The sequence below is a fragment of the Octopus sinensis genome, linkage group LG2 (genome assembly GCF_006345805.1).
Source record: "Octopus sinensis linkage group LG2, ASM634580v1, whole genome shotgun sequence".
In the NCBI taxonomy this organism is placed as follows: domain Eukaryota; kingdom Metazoa; phylum Mollusca; class Cephalopoda; order Octopoda; family Octopodidae; genus Octopus; species Octopus sinensis.
In genome coordinates this window covers 188,709,078-188,721,162 of record NC_042998.1, presented here as the reverse complement: position 1 = coordinate 188,721,162, position 12,085 = coordinate 188,709,078, and the positions used below count along the sequence as shown (strand labels likewise).

The 12,085-nt window shown below is 33.8% G+C and overlaps 1 protein-coding gene across 5 annotated transcripts in view; it reads left to right on the top strand.

Annotated features, from left to right (window-relative positions):
• LOC115227037 (proto-oncogene tyrosine-protein kinase receptor Ret) overlaps window positions 1-12,085 on the top strand; it is a 230,474-nt gene that overhangs the window by 201,549 nt on the left and 16,840 nt on the right. For all 5 annotated transcript variants that reach the window (XM_036500581.1, XM_036500577.1, XM_036500580.1 and 2 more), the window contains 3 exons: window positions 1,846-1,953; window positions 3,928-4,130; window positions 6,315-6,437. In XM_036500581.1, coding sequence (XP_036356474.1) covers window positions 1,846-1,953; window positions 3,928-4,130; window positions 6,315-6,437 — 434 coding nt within the window. The remainder of the gene's footprint in view (window positions 1-1,845; window positions 1,954-3,927; window positions 4,131-6,314; window positions 6,438-12,085) is intronic.

The window sequence follows — 12,085 nt, the reverse complement described above, 5'->3', positions numbered from 1 at the left end:
TATATAATATATATATATATATATATTATATATATATATATATATATATATATATATATATATAATATATATATATATATATATATATTATATATATATATATATATATATATCTATATATATATATATATATATATATATATATATATGTAGTTCAATTTACAGGTGACAATTTATGAAAGCAGGTGTAGGAACAACAGCAGGTGTATTGGTTTAACGCTCGGAAAAAATGGAAAAGTCTTATGTTTCGAGCCTACACTCTTCGACAGAAAGGATTAAGAAGAAGAAATAGAGAGAGAAATATTGTGCAGAGTTCGATGGTCCAACAAGGCGAGATGACTGGAAAAAGAGGCTGAATGAAAGCGAGATAATAATAATAATAATGATGATAATGATAATGATAATAATAATCGGTAGCGGTAACCCCAATGAACTAAGGTGCGCAAGAGTGTTTGTGTATATAAGTCTGGTGTGTGTGAGTGTGTATGTGTAAATGTGTGGGCGAGTGTGTGAGGGTGTATGGACGTGTGTATATGTGTATGTGATCAAATAGTGTGCATGTGTGTATGTATTGTGGGCAAAAGTTATCTGCTTCTATACGTGTTGGATGTGTGTATATATATTTTCTGACTTCAGATATTATGTACTTGCGTGGATGTGGGTGTGTGCATGATAGTGTGTGGTGTGTGTACTGAGTTAAGCAGTGCGTGTGGCTGATCGTATAGTGGTGTGTGTGATGACGCTATTGATGGTTGTGTGTAATGACGCTATTGAAGGTTGCGTGTGGGTGTGTGAATAATGGTGTGTGATGTAGGTGCTGAGAAGTGTTCGGTGTTAGTGTGTGTGGAATGGGAAGACGTTTGTGGGTGTGTGTAATGATGTGTAAAATGAGTAATGAGTGAACAATGTGTATGGGTTTTTGTATAGTGATGTTGTGTGGTGAAGGTACCGAGGTAGACGGCATGCAGGTGTATAGGTGGGGGGGGAAGTTGAATGTGTAAGGTGCGTGGGTATCCGTGTGGGGTTAGTGTCAGATGAAGCTGTTGAGTGAGAGGACAAGTTCGCCCCCCCCCCAAATAAAATTTTTGAGGTGCCAGACTCAGGGTCTAGGTGAAGGTCAAGGAAGTGTTTAACCGCAAGAAGGCCTTCGGCGTGTGGGATTGCCCTATACAAAGATTTAATGTAGAGAGTGAACAGAAGTTGAGAGGGGCCAGAAGGGAAGGAGAAAGAGTTAAGCAGACGGAGCACATGATTGGTGTCGTGAATATGAGAGGGGGGGAAGCCACTAGGGGAAAGGACACGGTCGAGGTATTTGGAGAACATTCTCTGTTTTACACAAAAACGCACACACACAGAGAGGGAGGGGTAAGAAGTAGGAAGATAACTAATTTTTCAGGTTTAAGAAAGATTCATTGAAACACTAGGAAATATAATAAATTGACACAACTCTTTATATAATATGCTTTTTAACACTGCGTGCCATGCCCAAATAATTAATAATGCACGTCATTTTATCTATCTATCTATCTATCTATCTATCTATCTATCTATCTATCTATCTTCCTTTTCCTTTTCTTTTTTTATTTTTCTTTTTTCTTTTTTATTTTATTTTATTTTATTTATTTTTTTCTTCCCTTTTACGATCCCTCTTGATCGAAAACCTACGTCACCCCATTTTTTTGTTTCTTTTGTTTTTTGTTTTTTTCATCCCCCAAAAGAAAAGCTCTACCTTGTAACTTGTCCCATCTGTGTGCAGCCCTGTGTGGCCAATAAAGAAACTTATCTATCTATCTGTCTGTCTGGCTAAAAATATCTGTGTTGCACTTTCTCATTTTATGATTTTAGAGTGTGCGTCAATTGCTGAGTTCCGTGATCTCTGGTCTGAGTTTAACTTATTGAAAGAAGTAAACCATCCTAATGTCATTCGACTTCTCGGTGTATGTGCTCATAGAGGTAAGTACTTGTATTTCTTGAAAAGTTTATAAAGTGGTAAACTTAGATTTCTAAAGATTAATTAAAACGATGAATGTCGCAGTAACTTGATGAGTTATACTTAGGTTACATGCATCGATAAACAATATTGAGTATGTTTTTGTGAGTAGTCGAACTTTCACATATATTTGAACAATCGCAAACTCAGTCAGGCAAACATAAAAGATGTTAATAAAACATTTAACTATTCAATTTTGCCTCTATAGTGGAAGATTGCACCTAGAAAGTTACCCTCCCAGGCGCCAGTCCGGGCAAGGTTGTTTATGGAAGACCAGCAGTCGCCCATGCATACTGGCCTCCCCTCTCCAGCCACCAGTGTTATCCAAGGGAAAGGCAAAAGGCCGATACAGCTTGGCACCTGTGACGTCGCAACTCATTTCTTACAGCTGAGTGAACTGGAGCAACGTGAAATAAAGTGTCTTGCTCAAGAACACAGCACGCAGCCCAGTCCGGGATTCGAGCTCACAACCTCACGATCATAAGCTCCGCGCTCTAACCACTGAGCCATGCACCTTCACTTGTCTTTGTAGTAATAGCATCAATTTAGTTCAATTCTGGTAAAATCCAGAATCCATGGTTGGTGATGGTTAGCACAGACAAAACATTTATCCATAAGAGAGTTTGTAGGAAATTTAATTTAAGCTTGTATTGAGAATTTCTCTAAATGAAGTTGAATACTCTTTCAAGTTTTTGGCTTTAATAAGGTATAGATTTAGGATTATGTTGTTTCTGGGGAGAGTCATAGTGCCTCAATATAACACACTCACCGGTTCAGTTTCAACAAATTTATTTATTCCAGATAGCTTTTTCGTTGCTGCATTTATGAACTGAGTGTTGAGTCTGATACAAAAACAATATATAAAAATGGAAGAGAAGGTTGGGAAGATGGAGTATTAACAGAACGAATAGGCAAAATGGCGTATATGATAAGAGGCGTACGTTTGGAGGAGAAAAGACATTTAAACCAGCTAAAGAATAGATATACGGAAGAAAAGAAGAGAGATGCTCATAGACGTGCTTTACGACACTTTTGATGCTCCAACGTCACGAGAAGTCGAACCTAGCCGTAGGAGCGCAAGAAAGAGGAAACAAACAGAACGGTTGGATGTAGTGCCTAAACGGAAGAAATATTAAACTTCCCTAGGGAATAAATCTCAAAGGGGCAGATGTTGTAGTGAGGGTCATTGACACCTCTGTGGGATTGGAAGACTAGACTAGCCGAGCTCTTATAAAGAGAAATCGTAGGGGCCATAGTGAGTTCGTAGAAGTCGATGAGATCGTAGCGAATTTCTATTTATTGGAATGTCGTGTTTAGTGGAGTAAGTTGAAGTACGTCGTGTGAAGATAGTTGTGTCTATCCCTGTCTCGTGGAATCTGTATATCCAGCATATAGAAGGATTTAAAATATATATATAGGTAAATATGTTAATGCATATACATACAAATATATATATATATATATATATATATATATATATATATATATATATATATATATATATATATATATACATATATATATATATATGTACACACACATATACGCACACACACACATATACATATACACTTATATATATGTACATATATTATATATATATATATATATATACATATATATATATATAGTGTGTCCGTGTGTGTATGCATGTGCGCCTGTGTATTCATGGGTGTTTTAAGAAATATCTGTGCAAATATGTAAGGTTTGAAGTGCTAGTTTTCGCAAGAAAATCATTTTTTTTCAAGTTTCTACATCATCATCATCAACAACAACATTATTATTATTATTATTATTATTATTATTATTATTATTATTATTATTATTATTATTTTTATTATTATTACTACTACTACTATTATTATTATCATTATTATTATTATTATTATTGCTGTTGTTGTTGTTGTTGTTATTGTTGTTATTATTATTATCTTCAGGGCCCTTTTACATTATTGTCGAATACTGTCAACACGGCTCACTGAAAAACTTCTTACGTAAACATCGACAAGCAGCTTGTAATAGAACAGCAAGAACACCCGAAGAAATAAAAGCAGAACTTAGTGTTATTTTGACCACAAGAGACTTGCTTTCGTTCGCCTGGCAAGTTTGCAAAGGGATGAGATATCTTTGTCAAATGAAGGTGAGTATCTCAGAAGATTACTTCAAGATATGCTCTTTTAAGGTATATTGCTAACCTAGGATGAGTTTGGTGCAGATAATTTTATTCTGCCAAAGTATCATCATTATGTGTCAAAAGTCGTTGAAATATATCTTTATATATAAAAGTCAAGTTGTGTGTCTGTCTCCTACGATTTAGATTCCTAACTGCTCCCACATTTTGCGGTGCAGTTTAACCAAAACCGGGTATCTTATAGTCATGATTCATATCGAGCCCTTCTGGGTATTAGCGCGCGTCTACGATGAGTCTACGATTTTAAAAAAAATTACCATAATTTTTTTCCATTTTAATGCATTTTTTCGCTATTATATAAGGGAAGTAACTCTCTAAAAATGTCTACGATGAGTCAACGATTTAAAAAAAAATTACCATAATTTTTTTCCATTTTAATGCATTTTTTCGCTATTATATAAGGGAAGTAACTCTCTAAAAATGTCTACGATGAGTCAACGATTTTAAAAAAAATTTAGCATAATTTTTTTTCCTATTTTTAATGCATTTTTTGCTATTTTTTGGCTATAACTCTCTAAAAATGCTTATACAGTTATTTCCCTTACAAACCCGAGCAACGCCGGGCGATACTGCTAGTTTTATGATAAAATATTTGTGACCAAATTCAAACTATTCTGACAAATGGGCCATGTTAAGATTATATATTGCTTATCCTTTTCCTGCATCTCTAACGCATTTTCTATGTGATACCGTCACTACAGTTCTCCTTTATGAAAGAAATCTGCATGAAGATTGTATTAATGCAAATATTTCTTAAAATGTTGACAATTTTCAAGCAGTTCCACAACAAGCCCTCTTTCACACGCACATACGTACTCTCTTATACACGCGTGCACCTTTGTTTTGGGATCACTACTACTTTGTTATCTCCCCTACTTCTTCGCTCTCCTGTGTGACCCTTCTGTCCGGCAGTCGCCAGGATAGATCGGTAGCCACTACACACATTTTTTCTCTCCTTGTTTCTTTCTGTGTTCCTTTCTGTGGAAGAGCGTAGGCTCGAAACGTAAAAGACTTTTTTCAATTCCTGAGCGTTATACTAATACATCTGTTTGTTATCTACACCACCTGTCTTCGTCTTTTGTTTTTTTCGTTAATTCTCCCCTAAATACACACACACACACACACACACACACACACCACACACATATATATATATATATATATATATATATATATATTATATATATATATATATATATATATATATATATTTCATAAGTGAATAAATATTCAAAAAATATTGATATAGATATTATTATTAATTATTATAATTAGTAAAATAAATAATAACAACAATAATATAAGTAGCCAGCAAGCAAAAGCCGATAAAATGGCAGAGCCAAAATTTTATAATTAATTTATAATTATAACTGAGTGCACACGAGGTGCCAGCATTGCAGTAAAATCAGAGTTGAAAAATCCTGTAATAATAAACCACCATATATGTATGTATATTACATATATATATAATATATATATATATATATATATATATATATATATATATATATATATATATATATATACATACATACATATATGTATGTGTTTGTATGTTCGCATCATATATGCATATATACTTCACCGATGCATAAAGGCAAAGACGATAAATATTGGCGAGAATATCGAAAGAACATTGTCATTTAGGATGCAGTGAACCAGTTATTAGCCTGTTGGAGATCTGCAACCCACGATATTATTCTTCATAAATTGCTATGTAGATAAATATATCTTTATATATAAAAGTGAAGTTGTGTGTCTGTCTCCTACGATTTAGATTCCTAACTACTCCCACATTTTGCGGTGCAGTTTAACCAAAACCGGGTATCTTATAGTCGTGATTCATATCGAGCCCTCCTGGGTATTAGCGCGCGTCTACGATGAATCTACGATTTAAAAAAAAAAATTACCATAATTTTTTTCCATTTTTAATGCATTTTTTTGCTATTTTTTGGCTATAACTCTCTAAAATGCTTATATAGTTATTTCCCTTACAAACCCGAGCAACGCCGGGTGATACTGCTAGTCAATAAATAAAAGTGTAGTTATGTTAGCTCAGCGAATCAACTTAATTTCGATCAATCGCATTTCTTTAGAATCATGCACTTATTTCCATGCGAATTTATATTTCAGTTAGTCCACCGCGACCTTGCTGCCAGGAACGTGCTCATGGCTTCAGGAAATCTTATCAAAATTTCGGATTTCGGTCTCACACGTGATATTTATGAAGCTGATGCCTACATGAAAAAAAGTAAAGTAAGTTCATTTTTCGTTTGATAACTCAAGCCGTACTTCATACACCTTACAAACTATCTTCATCTTGGAATGTAATTGCTACAGATTGTAATCATTTAATATTTAAAAGATTACCAATACAAATTAATCCCTGGAAGATTATTCATATGATGTTCTATTCTTTTCTATATTTTAAAATTTAGTTTTGAAAAGATAAAGATTAACGATATTTAAATTACGGGGAAACAGCGGTGGGGGAGGGGCAGAATAGCAGTGAGTTAGCATGGAGTTGATTATTAAATCATAAAATATTTAATATAATTATAAAGATGTCTCGGACAAGTATTGGAGTGATTAATGTCCATTAATCCCGAATCAATTTCTGGGAACTATGAGCTTAATAAAAGTAAAATAATTCACAGGTAACTTTCCATTTATGTGCGAGCATTTCAGTGTATACCTAAATGTATGAGACAATGAATGTTCCTTCTACATTTTGTAAATGCATGTATATGTGTGTCCTTACAGAGTTATTAGCGGTTGTCTGTAATTATACACATGTAAACTTTGATTGTGTAAATAAGTGTGCTCTGAGATTATATATGTGAGTATATATATATATATATACTCACATACACACACACACACACACACACACACACACACACACTCACTCAAAAATACGTCATTTTCTCTCCATGACACATTCCCATACACAACATATACGCACATACAGAAACGTAACTAGACAAACTAGATAAGTAGTTAGTACTTAGAGATGAAGAAGCTGTAGGTTTTCAAATCAGCCACAATATATATTGGTGTCATATCAGGAGTTGAGATAACTCTGGTGCCAAACTCACAAAAAGCTGAAAGGAAGAGTATAAAGTGGGTTCTTTGCTATTAGAGGTGTGAAAGTGTTACATCCAGTCAGCTGGTTGTAAAACCTGGAACGAAACCCAGGGAGAAAATTTTCTTTATTTTGTTTACTGAAATTACGCACCACGTTTTGAATGAAAAGAAGTACCCAGAATATCATCAATGGGAATAGAAGAAAACCCAGGAAAATAGGCAAAATAAGTTAGAGATTACCCTTAATGAAACCAGTATAGAAAATAACAAGAATTAGAAGAGTTAATATCTGTGGTTGCACAAGGAATAGACAAGTCCTTTAAACTTCGAATGTAAGATTAGAAATATGGCTTAGAGGTGCAAAGTTACAACTGAAGAAAAAGAGTATTACTATATAGGTACGAACTTACATTTTATTAAACGAAGAATAGTTAACCATGAAAATTCTTTCAGATATAGGGATAAAAAAATTATAATTTAGTCGCTGAAAAATAGTAATAAAATGTATCCAACTGGCTGGATATTATTAGTAAGGTTAAACCTTATGGAATAGGGATGTAAGGTGAGACTTATGTGTAGAGAAAATATACCAAATTTTCGCTTCTAAATTTAATCTAATAAACACAAAACAAGAACATGCTCTAAGATGCCTTCGTGCAAGAAAATCTACAGTTAACCATTTCAAATAACCACATTATACTTTATATAATAATAAGGATTATTAGAATAACGACTGTGAAAACAAGAACCTAAAAAATAAATCAAAATTGACTGAATAACTTTGAAATTAGTGGAAGAGTAAACTTCTAGTAGTAATAATAAATCTACATAAACATTCAATCCAACCTTGACCTGTTTTTAGGACTATACTTCACTTCACCTACCACATTTAGTAGAGGCGACCCATAGGTCAATATTCCTACAAGTATTAATAGTAGCACCTTTACCTCCTAAAAAAACACTTTATTCATTCAGTTTGCTGATTCCTTCAGTTTTACTTTGAAACAGCAAGGAGTAAGGACCCTGATGAAACTGCACCGACCAAGACAACAGGTTGCATATCCAACAGTGTGCAGTCGATGCAGTTGAAACGTGCGTAGATCCAGAAAAGAATGTAAATAACTGTTAAATGAAATTATGGATGTGAAATGTCTCCGTTCTCCTTAACATTATTAATACATAATAATAATAATAAAAACATTGAGTACAGTGCTCAGGTGCACAACAACTCATCTAAAGTGTATGTATAATCTGGTGTAGTTTCGGCGGATTTCGGAAAGCATGAGGGCCTTAAAGGATGCAGTGTCATGGCAGTCAACAACTGACGCAGGCAGTTTATTCCATGCTTCAGAAACTCTGAGCTGAAAAAATGTTTCCGAAAGTCATGGGAGCTGTGTTGTTTTCTGACTTTGTAGGCATGTCCACGTGTGTTAGACACATGGAGATCAAAAAGGTGTTCTGTGTTGTTGTTGGTGAGGTGGTTGATAACTTTGTGGGTGTTTAACAAGTCCGTCGCCAGACGCCGGAGCTTCAATGAATCCATGCCCAGGGAAACAAGGCGCTCAGAATATGGTAGGTGTCTGATGGAGGGTATGCGTTTGGTTGCACGTCTCTGGACAGATTCCAGGAGGTCAATGTTCTGAGCAAGATAGGTGTTCCAAACTGATGATGCGAATTCCAAGTGTGGTCGTACCATAGCTGTATACAGTTTTAAATAGATGGCTGGAGAGCGGCTAACAAAAGTCTATATATACAATCAAAGCCACAAAATCATCACAGAACTGGTTCTCAGTTTCACGTTCCCGTTCATCACAATTGTTCCAGTTGTCCGACGAACGGGAGTGTGAAACACTGAGTAACAGTTCTCTAATAGTTTTGCAGGTTACGCTACTTTTAGTATTCGAGTACTATTTTTTCCACCTTATTTTGCACTTACGTGCTCACCTATGTGTATGTGTGTGTGTCTGTGTATACATACATATATACATACACATATATATAAAACTGTATTTGTATATAACTATATATATATATATATATATATAATATATATATATATATATATATATATATATATTATATATATATAATATATATATATATATATATATATAATATATATATATATATATGTATGTATATATATACATATGTATGTGTATATATATATACGTATATATGGGTGCGTGTATATGTACAGATATATACATTGTGTGTGCGTATGCGAAAATGTATACGCATGTTTAAATCTCTTGAACTCCAATCGACTTTACTAAAATACGTGCCAGTTTAAATGACCTCCTCTGTAATATATCAAAATCCATTATATCAAACTCAGGAACATAACATGAAACATTGTTAAAATCAAATAAAACAGCTGACATGCAGACGTCAAGAGAAGCAAAAAAAAAAGGCTGCTTAAAAGAAAAAAAAAAGCAGCATCCAATAACAACCAAAAGATATAAATATAAGAAAGTAAACTAAGCTAAACGTGCCGGGCTCTCTTCCACATTTTCTCATTAGCGAATAGGTTAGTAAATGTTTGTCAATCGCCTTGGTTATTTGCTAAAGCTCACCACTGTATCAATATGGCTGACATCAATGTTAATGTGAGCTGATGAAGCGATGGAAAAGCTGATTGCACTACATCGGCAGATGTATGTTTGTATTCAATCGTGTGTTGGGACGTATGGTGCAAAAGTACATGACGACATGTTCGTTTCTGCTTATTAGTATTTTACTCAGTAAAAGTGAATACGTGTATAAAGCAAATGCATGCGTGATTGTACTTGTGCATATGCATTTCAGTATTGTCGTTGCAGTCAAAAGATATTTGTCAACGATATTTGTCAGAAACTCATACTACTACTATTTCATATAAGCACATTTCTCTCCCTTTCTCCGCCCCTCTTTCTCTTCCTCTCACTCTCTCTCTTTCTATCTGTCTGACTGTTTGTAAGTCTGTCTGTCTGTTTGTTTGGATGTCTGTCTGTCTGTCTGTCTGTCTATTTGACGACTATTTGCTGATTGATCTATTATCTATTATGTTTTTTTCCATCTTTGCACTTCTCCTCTCCTTGTGCACCTGTTTACTATTGCTTCACCTCTTCTCTTCTCTACACATCCCCCTCTCTCCCCTTCTCCCCCTTTGTGTGTACGTGTGTGCGTGCGCGCGAGCGCGCGCGTGCGTGTGTGCATACTTGGTCAACTTAAGTTTGAATGGATGGTAAATTCATGCACAGTTTTTTCTAAATATAACGAAATGTGGTAATGTAAACATTTATATGAAGGAGAGAGATGGGGGTGGGGGTGGAGGGAGAGGATGAAGAGGAAGTGGGAGAGAGAGAAAAAAGGGAGAGAAGAGAGAGAGAGAAGCGTTTTAGTGGGATTAGCGCATGTGTTTCTTAGATGACCTCCATAGTTCGACACAAACTACTCATATGTTTGAGTCTCAAACGATACTCAAATTGATGGGTTCTGGTATTATTACATTTATATAGCGGACGCTTCCAAATGAACATAAATAATATATCAGACACTATAGGCGTTAGCGCGAAAAGACAAGAGTTCAGTTTACCGGCATCTAATATTTATATATTTTTTCTCATATGTACGCTTTGGATTTCGTTTCAGTTTCTTAAAGTTCTCTCCCTCTCTCTCTTTCTTTGCTCGCTCGCTCTCTCTCTCTCTCTCTCTCTCTCTCTCTCTCTTTCAATGCATATGAATGGCATGTATATATGTATATATATGTGTGTGTGTGCATGTATTTTGTATAACATATATATATATATATTATACAATATATATATATATATATATATATATATAAAATGTATAATATATATATATATATATATATATATGTATTTTATAATATATATATATATTATACAAAATCTATATATAAAATGTATAATATATAACATATGTATTTTATAATATATATATATATTATACAAAATATATATAAAATGTATAATATATATACATATGTATTTTATAATATATATATATTATACAAATATATATATAAAATGTATAATATATATACATATGTATTTTATAATATATATATATATTATACAAATATATATATAAAATGTATAATATATATATATTGTATAATATATATATATATATATATATATATGTCCATATATTTACATACACGCATGCACACACGCACGAACGCACGCGCGGACACACGCGTATATACACACCTATGGTTTTTATTAATTACTTGGGACTCGGCAGTGTTATTTGTGTTCGTTGCAGTTGCAAACATATTGTACTTAGGAAGAATATGCTAGTCCAAGAAAGTTAAGCAGATCTGCACCCTGAATACTGTATAAAGACCAAATGTACCGTCCGCAATCTGAGTTCGCTTTACTTGTTGAAAGTCATCGATAGAGTAATAATACACATTAAAAAAATCACACATATACACTTATATATGTATACGTGTACATATACTGACATACAGATACTTATGAGTGGTTTTATGTATAATTTTCTTGTTTATATATGCGTATGTATAGATATATATATTGATTTAGGTGTGTTTTTAATTTAATGCAGGAATTTAAGTGTGTGCATGAGTGTTTGTACATGCATATGCATGTATAAATATATGTGTATATATCTGTATGTTTGTATATATAATACACACATACACACACACACACATGTGTATAAACCTACATAGAAGACAAGCAGATGTGGGAAATTTAATCATTTCTCCGGCGATTGAAAAACTATATATATATCATTGTTTCGGCCAGCTAAACCATCATTCAGTCATGCTTAGCTGGTCGAAA